Source organism: Stegastes partitus, unplaced genomic scaffold, assembly GCF_000690725.1.
Source record: "Stegastes partitus isolate 25-593 unplaced genomic scaffold, Stegastes_partitus-1.0.2 Scaffold197, whole genome shotgun sequence".
Classification (NCBI taxonomy): Eukaryota; Metazoa; Chordata; class Actinopteri; family Pomacentridae; genus Stegastes; species Stegastes partitus.
In genome coordinates this window covers 374,239-393,435 of record NW_007577928.1, presented here as the reverse complement: position 1 = coordinate 393,435, position 19,197 = coordinate 374,239, and the positions used below count along the sequence as shown (strand labels likewise).

The 19,197-nt window shown below is 41.9% G+C and overlaps 3 protein-coding genes across 3 annotated transcripts in view; 1 reads left to right on the top strand and 2 right to left on the bottom strand.

The window, feature by feature from the left end:
- Positions 1 to 76: 76 nt before the first annotated feature.
- Positions 77 to 6,536, bottom strand: nop56 (NOP56 ribonucleoprotein homolog). The gene is made up of 12 exons (XM_008280506.1): positions 6,502 to 6,536; positions 5,705 to 5,794; positions 5,504 to 5,618; positions 4,590 to 4,754; positions 4,150 to 4,348; positions 3,377 to 3,564; positions 2,801 to 2,952; positions 2,467 to 2,567; positions 1,622 to 1,770; positions 1,261 to 1,382; positions 899 to 1,012; positions 77 to 632 (listed from the first exon to the last, which is right to left on the bottom strand). The coding sequence occupies exons 1-12, from the start codon at positions 6,502 to 6,504 to the stop codon at positions 309 to 311; spliced, it is 1,722 nt and encodes a 573-aa protein (XP_008278728.1). The 5' UTR covers positions 6,505 to 6,536; the 3' UTR covers positions 77 to 308.
- mlnl (motilin-like) lies at positions 5,719 to 11,810 on the top strand. Its single transcript, XM_008280507.1, has 6 exons — positions 5,719 to 5,855; positions 9,275 to 9,462; positions 9,980 to 10,110; positions 11,224 to 11,325; positions 11,456 to 11,561; positions 11,688 to 11,810. The coding sequence occupies exons 3-6, from the start codon at positions 9,991 to 9,993 to the stop codon at positions 11,693 to 11,695; spliced, it is 336 nt and encodes a 111-aa protein (XP_008278729.1). The 5' UTR covers positions 5,719 to 5,855; positions 9,275 to 9,462; positions 9,980 to 9,990; the 3' UTR covers positions 11,696 to 11,810.
- Positions 11,593 to 19,197, bottom strand: part of LOC103356394 (retinol dehydrogenase 12) — an 11,474-nt gene continuing 3,869 nt past the window's right edge. Inside the window, exons 2-6 of the mRNA XM_008280508.1 lie at positions 18,316 to 18,555; positions 17,509 to 17,598; positions 17,174 to 17,362; positions 15,183 to 15,292; positions 11,593 to 12,478 (exon numbers count right to left, since the gene is read on the bottom strand). Coding sequence (XP_008278730.1) covers positions 12,299 to 12,478; positions 15,183 to 15,292; positions 17,174 to 17,362; positions 17,509 to 17,598; positions 18,316 to 18,555 — 809 coding nt within the window. The 3' untranslated portion in view covers positions 11,593 to 12,298. The remainder of the gene's footprint in view (positions 12,479 to 15,182; positions 15,293 to 17,173; positions 17,363 to 17,508; positions 17,599 to 18,315; positions 18,556 to 19,197) is intronic.

Here is a 19,197-nt window from a genome sequence, read left to right as displayed (position 1 = left end):
GACAACTAGCAGATAACTTGGAATCCCAAAACAAGTCATCCATGGCCATCTTTAAAAAAGATTCATGTTTTTGACAAAAAAAAAGTTTATTTGATAAACAATTTATTTACAGAAGTACAAGTAAATCACATTGAGTTCAAGGCACGGTTATTTTTCTCTTTGCAATCTAACCTGCTTTGAGGTTTTATAAATGAAAGACAGGACAACATAAAGCTGCTGACAAACTAGCCTCAGGTAAGTGTAAAATGAATAAAAATAAAGCTGTACAGAAAAATAAAGATTCAGTCTCTGTCTGCAGATTTATGTCTTTAGTCTGCAGCCTCTTTTTTCTTCTTCTTTTTCTTCTCAGACACAGGTATTTCTGGGGTCTCTTCAGCCTCCACGGTCTCAGTCTTTCGTTTCTTTTTCTTCTTTGCTGGAGTTTCAGTCTCCTCTGCTCCATTGTCTGTGGCGGCAGCGTCTTCTGCCTGGACCTCAGCCTCAGCTTTTCGTTTCTTCTTCTTCTTTGCTGAAGTCTCCTCTGCTCCGTTCTCTGCGGCAGGGGTCTCCTCTGCCTGGACCTCCATCTCCTCAGCTGCTTGCTTCTTCTTTTTCTTCTTCACCACAGGGGTGTCTGCTTCTCCGTTCTCCACCTTCAGGCAGAAAAGAAAAAAAGGGTACGGTCAGACAACAGTGACTAACGATCTGCATTCTTATGTGTAGAGACTTGGACACCAAATATCCTTTTAATGGTCTGAATGTGTGACTCTCTTCAGTGATCAAGCCCACTGATTGGGACCAGCCAATGGTTCGGAGTCAAGGTAATGTAGCATGTCGTACACTGAGAAAGGACCGTGTGTGCGGGTCGGCTCTCAAATCTAAACATGCAAGTTCGTATTAAACTGAAACGAAAGCTTACCTCAGCTTCACCGTTGGCTTCTCCATTTGCGTCTTGCAACTTTTTCTCACGCTTCTTGCGTTTCTTTTCTTTCTTCTCCATCTTGCGCTTGATCTCGGCTGCAACATCAGTAGCCTAAGATGAGGGAGGGAAAACAAAACGTGATTACAAACAGGGTAAATAAAGCAGGTCTTTCTTGAGAATCACTAATGCTGCATCAGGCTCATTAAATCAGTTTGTACCCTCAGTGATTTCAGGAAGAGACTTGTCATCATTCACAGCATTTATAGACTCAATGTATTGTCAGTGCATTTGTAAAAACATATGCTCTCACCCGTGGTGCATTAAGTGTACCACACAGCCTAACACATGATTGCGCTCACCTCCTTCACGGCGTCTTTCATGACGTCCACATTTTTCCGTGGAATGTCGCCAGTCTCGTAGAAAGACAGACGCTCCTCCACCTGTTCACGCAGCTTGTCACCAAACACGCTCGTAGGTACCTCTGTAAGAAAGTAAACAGACTCAAGCTCAATACGAAGCCAACAGGAGATTACAGTAAGCTTAACTGTGGCATGTGGCTTTGCTCAGGAAAGAGCTTCTCAACATCAACCTGAAGGATGAATGCTGTTGACGAAAAATTTGAGCATCATTGCAATTATGCCACACGAACTGTGAGCCAACACAGGCACGTGAATTGAATCCAACGCTGTGGAAGTGCTTTGCAAACGGCCCGTCACTCACCAGAGAAGCAGTCGATACGTGAGGCGATGGTGCACTTGTTTGCGAGATATCTGGAGATGCGGCCTTTATTCTTGGCAGCTGCACGTCCAATAAAGGTCGAGTGGAAGATGAGGCCGTACTTGGGGGTGTTGCCACGTGTCTTCAGGGCTCTGTGTGGAAATACAACTACTTTCACATTCAGCATCAAAAGTCAGTGTAAAATGTTATCCAGTGCCCAGCATGGAAGTAAATCTGTTGATGAGCGCATCTGCCCTGCTAATAAAAGGTCAGTGCGTTTGTGCCACAAGCGCCATGTTAATCTACACGCAGCACAGATTGAGAAATCTGGTTATGGCAAATGTGTTCCCCAGTATCAGACTACTTCAAATATTCTGGGTGCACATGCAGTTTGATCAGCAAGGTAACTGTCACTGATGTGATGAGCTAAAAATTATGTTCAGGCAACATCATCCAGTTGGAAAGCTGTAGTAAAGTTTGATGTGTGCTAACTGATGTGCCTGTACCAAAACAGCTCCCTCTTCTGGAGAAACAGCATGAAAGTCAGCTCTAAAAAACACCAAACTTAAAATGGAATGACACATCTGAAATCTGGGGATAATCGAACTACTCCAGGGCAGGTAAATAGAGACGGCTATTAGTTAAAAAACAAACAAGTCTTTTTCCAATATTCTACCTCTGTGCTGTGAGTGGATGCTCAGACTGTGGGGGTGCATTTGGGTGAGAGGGATCACTCCAGAGGAGATATTAAAGTGTTTGTCTCCTCCAGTCACCCTGCTCTGCTCCTGCCCCGCCCTGCCATCACTGCAACCACTTCTTTCCCCAGCAGGGAGGGGATGCCCCAGTACCTGAACAGGGCCTTCTCTGCTCCCAGGATCTGAACGGTGGACGCTGGATACTTGGCCAAGTTGGTTAGACTGCCAGCATGTGAGATCAGACGAGCTCCAACCTGAAGGTAGGAAACAAACAAGTTAATCTCCAACAAACACAAATGGCTGTAATTTAAATGGAGATTTAATGAACTGAGCAGGGCACACAATCAGAGGACCATCAGCACCGGATATATTTTTCATCACACAAGTTCAGTGGATTGACAGATTTTGGCATAACATCATTGGCTCCTGTGTGCGGAGAGACGGAGGGAGAAAAAAAAAAAAAAAACAGAATATAATTTTTGCTCACCACTTCTCCAATCAAGGCTGCCAGGTTTGGAGCCACTTGGCTCATCTTTGAACGGAGATACTCCTGCAGCTCCAGCCGATAGGAAGCCAGGGACACGACACGATTTGAGAACCTTTCTATGTTGATGAGGTCAATGGGAGAAATATCCATACCTGGAGGGGAGAAAAAATGCAATACGTGGTGTTGAGCAAAGGAATTTGTTCCACTTACGTATCTGAAGTGAACAGATGCTGCACTGACAAAATTCCTCCACCTTTAACATTAAATGCAACGTGTGGTTGTTTCTCCCGACAGGATCCGCAGCGAGGATTTGTGCCTTCACTACAGGTTTATGAGAGAGCTAATCTACCCCCCTGTGTTAGACACCAAGGACAATTTATTAGTCCAGGGTGGGCAAAAAAGGGGCTTTAAGTTAAAAACAGGTCTGCTACTTTAGGGTGCTTAAGTGCGGTATAGAGTAGCTGAAGCTTTTTAAGCAGGGACAATAGCTTTTACATAACATATCGTTACCCAGATAATGTACATGACTGCACTAGCACGCAGCCTATAATCTGAATGAGAATGTAATGTGCTGACCCATAGAAGAGCGTGATGCCTCCAGGATGGACTGAGCCTTGGCATTGTCCATCACCACCTCCTCCAGGCTCTCTAGACTCTCCTCTGACAGCTCCTTCCTGTTGCCAATGAGCTGAGCCAGGCGGCAGTACATGGAGTTGTCCGACACGATTTTGATCAGCTCTGGGAAGTGGTAGCCGTACCATTCACTGCAGACAAAGAACAGAGCGCTTTAGAAAACACTTGAAGGCCCCGTATAACATAGAAAGTACAAATTTCACACTGTGGTAATCACATCAATTTGCAGCATGTTTGGTGGTTAAATTCACATGCCAAGATGTCTCACCCAACAGTGTTGCCTCACCAGACAATATCTGGCAGAGCAGAAGTGTTAGGAGAGGTTGATGTACCTCCTGTTTCTATACAGCCAGCACTCTAGGGTGTACTGTCTGTGGTAAGCATGAGGAGGAAGCTCACAATGAGTACAGCAACCACAAGCACTGAACAAAGTCATTTGCAAGCACAGTCTCAGTTTAAAACCTAGAGCAAGCAAACTTTGTTCCAAAGTGACTTCTCCTCAGCTACTAAAATCTGCTGCTGATTGAACACCTGATGAATTCTAGCGTTACTGGTGTGCAATGTTGCCATGTAAAAGTGGAACCAATCTCAAAATAATCTCATTGAATTTCCCTTCTGGGATAAATAAAGTATTTTCATTTCAATAAGAGCTCCGAAGTATTGCAATCCTACAAAACACTCTCCCTTCAACCAGTAATGTGTGACGACAAACTTACCGCACACGCATAGAGAAAGTGTTGATGTCTTTGTCCAGCTGATCCAACAGAGCAATCGACTGGATGATCATGTTGTCAGCCCTGTTGACGTTGAACTTGACTTTAGCTCTGGAGTAGCTGTGGCCCAGACCCAGCTGTGCCTTGGAGGCTGCCAGGGCAGTCAGACCCTTCACCAGGGAGTGGAAGTGCAGTCGCACACCTGACAGGACATGACAGATTCAGAGTGTTTGTTGGGGTTAAGAGGAACAGCGACTGAACAGCATGAGTTTAGCGCCAGTTCAGATTTTCAGTATGAACCTTCATGAGTGTCAGGATCACAAGATCACATCACAACAGGCCACAATTCTTAGATTTTTAAAAATGTTTGCATTATACTCCAATCCTATTAACCCAACTTGTTCCACGTAAAAACAGAAATGCATGGTAAATCGTCTCCTTACCTCTGGTTATCTCAGCTACCACTCCACCGGTCTGGATAGAGATAGTAAACTCTTCTTGTAAAGCTGCGCCGATCTTGGCATCGGAAACCCCTAAGGAAGGCTTCTTCTTTCCAGAAAGCGGCAAGTTTGTCTCCAAAAACAACTTCAGGTCAGCGTGAACCACACCTGCAAGTGAAAGAAGAGAGATTAGCCATCTCATCTTTGTGTATTTGGTGGAAATGTAGGTTAGGTTCTGCTACAAAAGCAGAATCAATGTGGCAACGTGACTCTTATGATGGTAAAGTTTGCCATTCTTAAGTGTGCAGTTCCACATTTAAAGCTGCAGCATGGTTAAAAATGGAGGATTTTACAAAAAGGTCTGATTTTGCTCTTCAAAATTCATATTTCGGCTCGTTGTTAAGCAGATAAAACATGTATGGACTGTCTTGGATGAAGGGGGATAAAAACCTTAAAATGGACACTATAGATGAATCATACAATTTCTTACTAATCTAAGTACATGTTACATGTGCATTTTGTACTTTAGTGTATTTTTCCGATTTATTCGTATTGTGGTGGTCATATTCCGTTTCATCTATTCCAATTACGAGGATGCTTTGTCTGTTCAAATTGTGATTTACGTGTCACTTGCGTGCTAACAAACACAAAGACTTAACAGACAGGGAAAATACTCTGATTTGTGCAATCCGCACCATCAAGCTGCATTATACAGCATAAAAGCTTAAATCAAATGAGAGATTTTCTTCTGTTGTCATGTCAGTACATTAGTCACATAAAGGCTGTCCTCAGATGTTCAGGATAAACATTAAGCTGTCAGCATGGTAACTCAGTGGATTGACAGATATTAGAACATCATTACAACTGAGGACATTTAAATCAGAATGTTTAAAGAAATTACAATAAAAGACACCTGCCTTCAGAGATGGCATTCATGTTCTCCAGGGCAGCCTGAGCCGACTTGAACGGAAAGAAGGCAGCCAGGCTCACCATGCTGTTGAACTTTGCCAGGCTCAGCACGCTCTCCTCAACCTGCAAAGATGCAAACGCACGGTTATCGGTGCTGTATATAAAGGACAGGTTAATCGAACACCGAGAGGTGAGCAGAGAGGACCCACCTGAGGCAGCAGCATGCCGATCTCCTCCACCTCTTTGACGGCAAACAGCGCGTAACCCGCCGCATGCTCGAACAACACGTGTAACACCACCTACGGAAAGAAATTGTGAAGCACTGAGGAGGAGAATCAGACAACTACTGACTGATTAAAGGTAACGTCTATCGATACAACTGCTCGTAAAATGTTTGTAAGTGCAATGTAAGTGTTGACGAGTTCTCACGTGGTAGCCTGAGAATCAACCTTATTCTGGGTGGGTCAAGCATTCACTATTAACTTTAAATGCCGTAATTATTGAAGTCTTCTCGAACATGAGTGATAGTCTTGACACACATTAATAGAGTAACGCACTATCTAAACTTCAACACGTAACCACGTTGTCGTCTGGATGTTCCCACGTGTTGACCTGGGCCCGTACGGAACGTGCCTTAAAGCTAACCTATGCTAACAGTCTTGCTAACACAGCGCAGTAACACCGCCGCTAATTCCCACACAGCGTCTAAAAGTACACATTACTGGGTGCGAATTGTACGACTACGACTTACACATCTGCTGTAGTATCTGGTCAGTATTGGCAGTTTAACTAGTCTAAATTAGAAGCGTTTTTCTGGCTCATGTTAGCCACATAGGCGGCTAACCACTACTCCCCAGATGCTGTAAGGCCTTCAACTCCGCCGCAGTAAACATCTGAAACTGGCCATTTCTACATTTAAAACGTCAGCCGTCTCCAATAGTCTACAACTGTGTCCTGCGAGGAAAAGTTTGCAATAAAGCCCAAACAATCAGCACCCCAAGCTTACCATGATTAGAAAATCTCTGCAGCAGCACGCAGTGCGTGTCTGCTCTGCTGCTTCACTTCGGGAAAAAGACGGAGGTTGCACGTTTCACCAAAGTGCCACATGACTCAAATCCCGCGTTATCGGTCTAACACCGCGAGACCCAAACAAGAAGCCTTCACGTGCGGGGCATTCATGGAGCAGAAGTAAAAATCTAAATTTGTGTTGAGAACATCACCAAGGCAAACCAACACTGATGCTGCCTCTTGAAATATTTTTTTATATACATTGTGACGCATAACCTCAAGCCCTTTTGTATTTACTGAAGTTGTACTGTAGATTTTAAAGGTCCCATATGGTGAAAATCTATTTGTATTGTGTTTTGAACTTCTTAAAAACTCAAAAAATAAAAGCTGTGATAATGTGAAGACAACTTAATACAGCTTCTAAAACGACAGTGAGTAACCTCATCAAGCTAAGCATTTTCATAACCCTGTAATTCCATTGCCTGCTCCTTCACAGATAAGCCATTCAGAGAGAACAGCTGCCTTGCAGTCTCGGCCACAGGCAAAGCACAACGAATGTTCAGCTGTTGGCTGCAAGAGTGAACACAATACTCTTCATGCACTCGTAGCATCTGAGCAACTAAAGAATATCTTATTTTGTGTCTAATTTTTGATGACTGACTCAATCCTCCTCGGCATGGAAGATATTTGTGTTGCACAAATTTCAGGAGAGATGTTCCACTATTCTTCAGAGACTGGTTTTGCTTTGCTGAAGCTGTTGTGCTGCTCTACCTTTCTCTTCAGGTGTTTTATTAGATTTGAGTCAGGAGACACACTTGTTCAAATCGTAGTTCTTATTGCCTCTATCTTCAGAAACTGTCGTGTAGTTGTGGCAGTGTGCTCTGGCTCACCTCATGCTGGAATACTCCTCTTCTGCCAAGTTTTTGTAGACTCTGGACCGGAGCCATCAGTATTTTGGCAATACACAGACATTTGTGGTGGCATTTAGGAATGTCACCTCTCCAACACCTTGCATGCCCCATGTCATCATAAATCCACCTCTGTGCCTCACTGCCAGGATCATGCATTTACTGTGGTAGTCCTCACCAGGTTCACAACAAACATGTTGGACCCCACTTGAGCCAAATTTTGGTCTCATCTGACCAAAGAAAGTGCTCCAAGTATTCATCAAGCATTTTTTCATGCTGTTTGAGTTTAATCTGGCAGTTTTGTGCTGATGATCAACCGAGGGTGTTTTTTCTTAAACATTCATAGAGGTTTGTGTTTTGCACTGTCTGAGCTGTCACAGACACTTGGGTTTTCTTGAATAACCACTGAGCCAGTATGAAGCACCTGCCAGTCTGTTTTTAAGAGCCAGTCAGTGCAAGTAGCGTCATTTTAGGAGAAGGACCGTTATTGCTCATTTTAAACCTCCTGATTTCTGCTGCTGTGACTGTGTTTTAACAGATTTTTAGTTGGTCACTGATCTACCTGAGTCATTTTTTGTCTTTTGTGAAATCTTACAGTCAGATTCTGACAATTCTTTTTTTTATGTAGAGCCATGATGCAAACATGCAGATCGACACAGTGTAAAGGTCTAAAGCTGAGATGTTCACAGGTCAGTTTATAACTATGTTTATACAGTTTGGTTCACCTGAAATCACTGGTGTACTCAATTTAGTTTGAGTGATCACAGCTTTTTCAACTTATGTCACACAGATGTATTCACTTCTGTAGGTGTTTTACTTTGGGGTCTGTATTTTGAATATAGTCTTTGTATAGTATTTATTTTTGGCCATACTAAGAGGATATATTCTACTTTTCAACTTCGAAATAATGCAGTTATTGAGAGGTAATCCAATTTTGAATCATTTGACAGGTTATATTGCACAGAGGTGTACATACTTCTGTTGTTTCCTGTATATGCATAAAACATCACAACACCACATTATAAAATTGCAAATGCGAGGCAATGGAAAAATGTAAGAGTCTGTGAGTCATTGTGTTGATGCTACACAACTACAGACGGCACACAAAGCTGTACTCAAATACTTGAATTGCCAGATAGAACAAAGGCAATAATTTAACCGCCCACTTATGCAGAGCATTCTGACAACAGCGTAAATCCAAACATTTCACCACCAAGCAGGAAAACATTTAAGGGTTATATTCCGGAAAAAAGCATCAATAAAGCTCTTCAAAGTCATGAAGCTTCCAAGCAACAACTGTATGTGGGTCTGTGTGTGCACAGACCAAAATAACTGGCAGGTCATAAATGTCACAGTGTGTTAGATAATAACTCGGAGCAGGGAATTTATGATTGACCTCTTTGGACAGATCGTCTCCTGGCTGTGTTCTTTTTCAGTATTTAAACTTTGTGAACCCAAATGAAAGTCGTAACAGGCTGAATTTTGCTTCTTACTGAGCACTTCTTCTCAGTTTCATCTTCTTAAGTTACTTGTAGGTTTAATTTAGGCAAATATTTTTTTTTCCTGTCACATGTGGTGATGTGAGTATAAATAAATGAAGGTGAATAATGACGGCTCTGTCTTCTCTGACTGTGTAAATTGATAAATGATTCCTAGTACAGCATGACAGCAAACTTATTTATCTAGAACATATGCATCCTATAGTTTACACAAACATTATTTAGAGACACTGCAGGGGTTAGTCATCGATGTGTCAATTTGTCAATCGTGTCAAAGGCCTACATATATACAGCATGGTGGGAGAGCTTACTACCCCAATAAAAAAAAAAAAGCCAGATTCCTAAAGAACATCTGTGTTTCCAGGAGCATGGGGCAGAGTGCTTGAAGGAGCCTGTTGAGGAGCGGATGTGAGGGAGGACAGTAAAAAGCTCAGGGATCAGGAGACGGCTTGATATAAAGGCTGACTGGGACAGGCTGACACTCAGACCGGTGGAGCTCTGCTCATCTTAAAGCACGCTTCCCCGAGCAACTGAATAAGGCTGACGCAGCACGTGAGTAACATTTGGTTTCTTTCCCCTCGTCCTCTGTTACTCCTGTTTTCCTCCTCTTTGATGGCCCATCTTCATGCACTCACATTAGTGTACAGAGCTGTCTTGTTGTTTTTTAAGTGTGGCTGGCTCACTCCAGCTTCTTATCTCTCTTGTCTGTGGAGCAGTTTGTTATTCTGCCCCTCAGAGCCCCTGCACTTCTACCCTTCCCTCTTTCCCTATCACCCTATATTTATTTGTCAACCTCTCCCTTGCATAAGCGTGGAATCCCTTTTGTCTTTCTCTCTACTGTTGTCATGTATTGGTTCTGACACACTGCACCTCATTTCAAATGTTGACCCATTTTCACTGTCACCTAACTTTCCCACCGCTATAAAAGCACTCTGTAATTCCCATAAGTGGCCTGCCCTCGGGGCCACTCACCTCTGTTCACGTGGAACTGTATGCCTGCATGAACCTACTGTTCTGTATGGACTGTATGCTAATATGTTTGTGTACATGTGCTTGTGCATGTGTCCAGGAGAGAGCAGGATGAGCATGCGCGGTGCAGTGGCTGGTTGCGTGGTGCTGGCGTGCCTGGTGGCGCTGCTGGTTGAAAGGACAGAGGGACACATCACGTTCTTCAGCCCAAAGGAGATGAAGCTGATGAAGGTAAGCAGCTGGGCTGAATTAGAGCTGAGAGAAGTAGCCAATCAGTTGATTAACCAAGCAATGGAAAATCGATCACCAATATGTTACTGATTGGTTAAGTGTCTCAGCAATATTGTTGGCACAAATGTAAACCTTCATTGGTTCCAGCTTCTCAAATATTAAGATTAGTTGCTTTTACATGATAGTAAACTTAATATATGGATAAACCAAAAGGTTTTGGGACATTTTATGGAGAGAAAAAAATTAAATCCCCAAAACAAAAATGACATTTATGCAGATTAATCATAACTGAGCTCTCGGCTGAGCAGTAATTAAATACTTATTTTTAATGTCTATTTACTATCACTTTGATTGCCTGATGTGACTTCCTTGTGCTGTGCATAGCAAATAAAAATGATTTGTCAGATAATTGATCAGTCATTTGTGAGAAAAAATAGTCTGCAAATATTTTGACTATTAATTTATCTGATAATCAATACTTTTTTTCAGTTGGAAAGGCCAAACATTCCCTGGTTTCAGCTTTTTATATACAAGGACAAGCTCTTTTTATATTTTTTTTGACAGTAAATTCAACATCTTTGAGCTTTTGGTGTGGCTGTCAGACAAAACAAGCAATCTAATGACACCTCCCTGGGCTTCAGGACATTTTCACTGACATTTGTCTTGTAAAGACTATTCTTTGGGGCATGTTATACCTTTTTTTTTTTTTTGATAGTGGCAGTGGAGAGAGATGGGAAAGAGTAAGTGAATGGTGATTCCCCAGCCATGAATCAAAACAGGCACTTTCTGCTCATGGCACAGGCACCAATGTGGCATTCAGTCAGTCACCCCAACTGATGTTTAGCACTCGTCTCTGAATTTGTCATAATTAATCATCAGATTAACCAAAAGTTACTGAACACGAGGAGGATTTCATGATCAATTTAGACTTGCAATTCTCTCAAATGTAGCGAGCTGGTGAACTGGAACTCAACCTAACCCTAATGTATAAAAAGAATTAAATATAGTAATAATAATAATGATTGGCATAAGACAAGCATTAATAAAACAATGGCTGGAGAATGTCTCTATCGTATGACTTTACATTTTTTCATTTTGTGTCTGTTGCTGCAGGAGCGAGAAGGCAGAAAGGACATGGAGCCTCGATCGGAGGACGGTCAGTTTGAAGAAGTCACCGTCCAGCAGGTTCCTCAGATGGAGCATGGTGGAAATCAAGTGAGCACACATTCACACCCCATTTGTGTGTGTTTTCAACCAGCCAACTGCTAAACAACTCTGTCAGTTAATCCAAGGAAGATATTACCATCTCATATATATATGTGTGTGTGTGTGTGTTTGCATCCAGGATAAAACTGTGGAGATCGCTGTCCGTCTTACTCCCAAACAGCTGGATCACGTGGCTCCAGTGCTGGAAGAGATCATCCATGACATAGTGGATCAGCGTCAGAAAGGTATTCGATTGAAAAAAAAGCCCCATTATAGCCTTGATCTCTTTTATGTTTATTAGACACATACTCACAAGCGATAAAAACATCTTCAATAACCACAATGTTCTCTCACTATCTCTGTCTCTGCAGCTAAATAGGAAGCCAAGGGCACAGGGGGACGAACACTGTATAAACTCTTCAAAAAGTACTGGATGCTCAAATGTTTTATTGTGTTTTAATGATTTTAGTCAATAAAATGATGTGATTGCGTAACTTGGACTTGTTATTTCTGAGCAAGCACATCGGCCTGTTTGCCACATGGTGTCAGCATTTGTCTTTATATTTCATGTATACACACATGTTAATGGGCCGTTGAGCACTTTCATCAAAGAGGAAAACTATTTCCGGAATGACAATTACTCTGACCTGGCGACTGTTGCAAGAATTTCTTTTTCATGCGGTTAACCACATTTAGATCGTTAGTCAAAGCAATGCAGGAAAGAGAAGAAGAAGCTTTTCCATTTTATTTCTTTATAAAGGATGGAATACATGAAGTGGTCATAGTCGGGTAACATTTATAGGAAACCTGTGGATTGATAGAATATGCATGCCAGCTGATGTTTCTGCAGATTCCCTACAATTCACCTGCTCATTCTACAGACAGCTCGGTACATTACATCAGATCTGCACTGGCTTGGAAGCGCAATCAGAATGTGGAATTTGACCTTGTTTCTCTTATCAAGCCTTGCCAGGTTGTTGCTTCAGAGCTTTGATGTCAGTTTCTCACAGACATCAAAATCCTTGACCGCGAGGGCAGCGTCTCGAGCTAAAGGGGCGGGAAGAACGAGGGAGCAGTCGCTGTCAAAATACTTCCCAGTGACTCCCTCCAGTTCCTCTGCTACAGCGCAGTAGATGGGGCTGACTGCACCGCCTTCTGAAGACTGAGAGGGAGACGGAGATAGTGAACAGAAAGTACAGATAAATCTCTCTGCAGGTGCAACTGGGAAGTTTGTGAAATGTTTACCCTGATGCGTGTCCAGTATAGCCAGTTTCATCCACAGATACAAATCACAGATGCACATCAACACAGAAGGGTAACCTTTGGCTTCATAAATGTAGAACTGTCTTGCACTGCCTCAATTTGTTGTAGCTGCTGTGTTTCCAGACTGAGGCCATTTCTTTAGTAAGAAAATGTTAAAGGCGTAAATGTACACTTAGAAGTGCTGGATTGTTTCTGCACATTTGCGCGGATTATACTGGTTCTGGCTTGTTTGGGGGTCGCCTAAACACACTGTCAGGTTTGAGTCAGACAAGCTGTTAGGGGTTTATTTACAGCTGGATGAGTTACTCTGATCCAGCTGCTGGTTTATTCATTCCTGCTCATCAATTGTTAAACCTTCCAAATCCTTATCTTGTGGTCAGAAGTTCACACGACTCATGGTGAGCAGGAGATTATTCTACATTATTATGAATACTTTACCAATATTCCTTATAAACTGTGATAATAGCATAATTGTAAACTAAATTCACTCTAAAAAAAACCAAAGAAACAAACACATTGTGGAATCAAGGTGGTGGTGGGAGGGTTCGTGTTTATTTTTGTTTTTTATTATGGTATTATCTAATTAGCTAGCAATTATTTGACAGTTGCTCAGTAGCTAACTTTAACCATGAGTACAATTTTAACAGATAACTGCTATATCTGCTGCAGTTTTGACCCATTGCACACTTTTATCCTAGCCATTTTAGGTCATGTTAGCAAGTTGGCTAACATAACATTAGCTAATGCTACATTAGATAATGCTACACTTGCTAATGATGCACTAGCTAACATAACCATAGCTAATGCCACATTAGCTAACATAACATTAGCTAGCTGGCTACTTTTATCTTAACCATTTTAGGTCATGTTAGCTAGTTAGCTAACGTAACTTTAGCTAGCTGTCTAATGATACGTACTAGTACTACCAGTAATCTCTCATGCAGTAATGTTATGAATGTTTGAGGGCACCAAGTTCTTACAAATCTGTAAAACAAATTATTTAGGGGAGAAAAAAACAGCAGCAAGTAAAAGTAAGTTAAAACCAGACAGCAACAAGTGAATGTGAACTGTTCTGTAGCGCTGCTGAAATAAGACAGGAGAGCATCAAAAATCAGCAGCCAATGTTACCCTGTTAAAATAATAATAATAATAATAAAAACTAAGTCAATGTAAAAACTCTAATTCACTTTGTCAAAATTTGTGTTCCAGGTGTTTGCTGCAGATGCTGACCGACAGTTTTATAGGTGGAGAAGGTAACAGAATGACATTTTGAAAAGACGGACTCACTGCCCATCTGCTGCTTTTACAGTTTACAAATGAAATCCTTTTATCATCTTTAGGAGACTTTATTCACATTGGGCAGGAATCACAGTGCTTTTTATCCACAGCCCAACTTAAGGGGACCAATAGCTGAGTGATTAGCAAAATGAGTGAAATTAGCTTTGTATGCATAAATATACTATCTGTTGAGAATCATCTGACTGAACTCACTGAGTATTGTGCAATCACATCGCAGTAAAATGACTCAAACATCAAAATATCCAAGGCCGTACGAAGCCAAAAGCAAATTACAAGGAGTATTCTGGGGAACATAAACACCTGCTATTACTCTGAATTTCTAAATGTAGTTCATCTGTGGATTTCACCACAGATGAGCTGTGAAACATTGTGGTAATGCTTCATCTTGTTTTTCTGGTTTAAGCAATCTGGTTTTGCACACCAAGCTTAGTGATGACAGCCACAGCTAATCATCAGAACTGCCACAGTTTATTTCTTAGCAAGCATTTTGTCCTGGTTGCGTATTCCCCTGCTTTGAACTCTACTTTGGTTTCAAACACACCACTTCCACCTATCTGCCTTCCTGCCAGTTGGATCTCCTGATGTTCTGCTCACCTGGACCCAGTTCACTCATTAGTTGCCTCACCATACAGAGCATACCACAGGTCCAGCATTCATACCTGAGCAGATAGTCTCAGTGCATCTTCCTGCCATCTATGGACCTGTTTTGTTCTTGCTGGTTTCTGACCTCTGCCTGCTAAGCTGGAACCTGTTTTTCTTTTTTTTTTATCAGTACATTCCGACTTGTCTTGTAAGAAAAATAAACGGTAACACATTTACACACACACTAAACCCCACATGACCGTAACCGGACTTTTAATTCAAGTTTGGACCAAATGATGGTTTATGTTTTTCATCAGCCGTAAATTAAAGGCTGTTTATCATTTTAGTTCCAAAATCAATTCAGTTGTTTACTGGAAATTAGTAAGTAGGATAAATCCCTAAGTGGGGTCTTCTGTAATTATGAGTAGTCGACATTGAGCACGCTCGCTTCCCCAAGTTTAGGAAATGGCAGATTTAAGATTAGAGTCTTTCCTCTTGGGTTTGGGTTTCTCAAGAATCTTGTCTCACCGAGTCTGCTTGGCATGCATGTAATCAGCGTGATGGATGACTTCACAAAAATTCACAATAACGATTCTGTCCGACCAGTTTCTCAGCTTCCTCTGTAAAGATGGTATTGAGGGCACGACTATAATAATAACCAAGCTAAGCTGATGACATGACAATATGAGTGACTCAGCAACGAAATGCAACGATGCGCTTACCTTGAAAAAGAAAAACCCGATTAGATTAAAAATGCAGCGGATCCACAGCGGATAGTGTCTCATCACTTCTGTCATGACCACACCGGGGTGGACTGAGTTTGCAGTGACACCTACGTGCACATAAAGACAGGAAGCCACATCACAAACAAATCACAGAAACTGTAAGCATAGCCGGTTTCAGTAAGACGTCTTAGAATGCAAAACTTCATCGATTGTTTTTTAGTTTGATTTTCTAAAGTGACTCAAAACCAGTTTCAGCTGCAATGCTTGGCTTGTTTTTCTTCATCTGAGTCTTCTATAGAGACAAACTGTAAGATTAGGACAGTAGAAAGTTTGTTCATTTTTCTTTCTTTGAAAAAATGTATGTTTTATATCGTGAAAATTCACATTGTATGGTCTAAGGTGTGATTGAGTGTTTGATCACACCTTAGAGCAAGAGATGAACAGAACAACTAGTTCTGGGGAAGTGAAGAACAAAATCATTCACAGACAGAGCCGGTAAATCAGTAAACACTGGAGGTAACACAGGAGAATTTCAAGAACAATGTGAAATAATGATGACCAGATGATGCATTGTTAAAGTCCAATCTTGAGGAATGCTGCTGCATATCAATCAATCAGCCTTTATTTAAACTCTTCCACACATTCAGGTCTAGGCTTCATTTATAATATTAACTATATACCAACTAAACAGAAGCTGAAGGCGGATCAATAATAAACTTAGATAAAAATCTGGAGTAAAAATATTAAAATGGCAAGTTCATAGCATAAAAATACAACTATTAAGAATAAATAGAGCATTTTTTGGCCTTTATTTGACAGGACAGTATAGAGTGAGACAGGAAAGCGGGGAGAAGAATGGGAGGGAGGACCTGCAGCAAATGGCCATGGGCTGGATTCAAACCCACGACCGCTGCATCGGGGACTATAGCCCCAGTACATGGGTCACCAGCTCAACCAGTTGAGCTATAGTGGTGGCTAAATAGAGCAATTTAAGACAAACTAAAGCAATGAACAGAGAAACGATGAGAAGTAAGATAACATAAAATTAAAAACCTGAATTGTCTTAAGGACAAAAATGTTTTAGATTGTTAGGTGCACAGTAAGTAAACCTGGCTTCCAAAGTGATCCAGTCATTTGGGCCTGCATTACCATCCATCCATTATCTATACACCACCTAATCCTCACTAGGGTCGCTGGGGGGGCTGGAGCCTATCCCAGCCGACTTAGGGTGAAGGCAGGAGACACTGACAGGTCACCAGTCTATCACAGGGCTACACTTAGAGACAGACAACCAAGCACACTCACATTCACACCTACTGACAATTTAGAATCACCAATTAACCTCAACATGTTTTGTGGGAGGAAGCCAGAGAACCCGGAGAGAACCCACGCTGCACGGGGAGAACATGCAAACTTCACGCAGAAAGATTCCGGTGCCCCCACCGGGACACGAACCGGCAACCTTCTTGCTGCGAGGCAACAGTGCTACCAACTGTGCCACCTTGCAGCCCCCTGCATTACCAGACAGCAGTAAAGAAGTACACAGTAAAGGCTCTAGAAATAAATAAAGTCCAGCACCTATCACTTCTTACAGAGAGAGAATCCCCCAACCTTAGCCTACAGCTCACAGTGACGAGTTTTGTAATCATACTATTTATTATATTATGTGAAAAATAAGCCGTTTAAAAGGCACTTGCGGCTCCAAAGGGAGTTGTGTGAAATCTGATGTCAAGACAAAGACCACAAGTCAGAAAGTTCCATTCATCTGGAGGTGTGGATTTTTTTAAATTCATTTTCTTTTAACCATTTCCTTTGTGAGTCTGACAATTGTAAACAAATAAAATGCTAAACTGGTGGAGTACTTTTCAAAATAAAAAGTAACTTTTTTTTCCTCCTCAAAACAGGACACTAGACGTTTCTTTTACTTTCTACATTGCTGGTAGCAAAGCAATAGTGTGACAATCAGAATGCTGTTGACATTGACCTACCCGTGTCCTGTAGCCTGCGCGCCAGCTCGTTGGTGCAGATGATATTGTGCAGCTTAGTGTGGTTGTAGACTTGATCGAAGTGATACCGTAGGTTTTCGCCTTTAAAGTGAGAGAAGTTCACTTCACCCTTCTTGTGGTTGGTGGAGCTGACGGTCACAATACGGGCCGGAGCTGAACGCTTTATCAGGTCTGGGACAAAACAGAAACATGTAGAGTGATGAAAGGAAAAGAGATGACATAGGGAGACAGAAAATGAGAATGTCATGATAATGCCAGGCAGTTTTGTAACCATCATTTCATGTATATGTGTATATACCTGCTGTAATACAGCTTACCCAGCAGCAGGTTGGTGAGAAGAAATGGTCCCAGGTGGTTGGTGGCAAAAGACGCGTCCAACCCATCTTTGGTTATCTGCTTCGGTAAGCCTGATAATAGATTTTTAAAAATGTGATCTCCAAATGTATTTTTTAAATTAGAAAACATGTGCAAATATACAGAAATGAGCACAAAACGAACACATTTTTGCTTCTACAGTTATATCACTGACATTACAACCCAACCCGACCCCTAGCGTGGCCTTATGTCACCTCCCTCTCTCACACACAGCATGTTGACATGTTCAGTCCCAGAAAACATTTCCTAACTTTGGAAATCACAAACATAAATGTCAGAGTACAAGCCTCCTCAGTCTGTGAACAGTTGTGAGCATGCAAATATTTCATCTGTTGCTCTGCAGTGAGCCGTCCAAGTCTACCAGACAAAGCTGTCGGTATGCTTATTTACTTATCCAATTAACAGCAAGTGTTGGTATGCCAGCCTTTCCACTGTGGAGACTACACCTTAGATTTACATCCGATATTGCTTCCAGATGTGTGACAGATGGGAAATTACGAACAGAAGGCTCTCGTCACTGGGTTTCTGTTTCTAGTTATTTCATCATTCTATCATTCACTGATTTTTTTTTAGGTCGTGAAAATAAAGTGGCCAAAACTTTTTTCATTTATAGTGAGTGTTAAAAGTTCCTTCAAATCTTGTTTGTTGTAATTCATGCAATTCGAGATTACTGTCTCTGGGTTTTAAATTTGTGGTTCCCTTAATACAGAAGTGCCCAGTGCAGCAGATTCCATTGTGGCGTAAATCACCTGATACTCCTGCATTGTTGACGAGGATGTGGAGAGCTTTCTCTTCCTCAAGAATCCTCTTAGCAAATGCTCTGACAGATTCCAGAGAGGAGAGGTCAACCAGACGTAGATGGACGTCAGAGTTTCCTGTTTTCTCCCTGATTTCGTTTAGCGCTGCTGTGCCCCGAACCTCGCTCCGGCAGGCCAGGATGACGCGGGCCCCACGGCGTGCAAAGTCCAGGGCAATGAACTTCCCAATCCCTTGCAGAGTGGAAGAGAAGCAAAGTTAGTTAACTACTAAAAACAAGAGGTGACTTTTTGAAAGGGGACAACACAAATGCACTTTCCATGCTGTCTTCATCTCACTGTGTTGCGGCATTAGGTACTGAGTGTGGCACAATGGGAAAAGCCTGTTGTTCTTGGGAATCATGTTTCCAAGAATGTGCAAAACAGTTTCAGATGTTGAAGAGAGTAGGGTTGATAAGTATACAGACCATAATATGCCTGTGTGTCTGCCTATTTGTTTGTCTTCACTGTTTGAGTGCAGTGGGAACACCATAAAAAATATTTTGCTCTCAGTCTTTATTGTGGCCTAAGTGTATTCTCTACTTGTTTGTGAGGGTTTGCTCCTGGTGTCAAAGATATGCAGCTCAAGCAGACTAAAGACTCGGATGTTTGATGTGTTATTACATATACAACGATTTATATAGACGAGTGCTGGTCAAGCTGGATGAGCTTCCTGAAAAATGTGCCGGTAATTTGTCCAAGTTAAATGTGGGTCAGATTTCCAACACAGCAAGAATGAGAAAGATGATTGTATTTACAATCATGGACTGGATGAGGGGCTGCAGGGTGGCGCAGTTGGTAGCACTGTTGCCTCGCAGCAAGAAGGTTGCCGGTTCG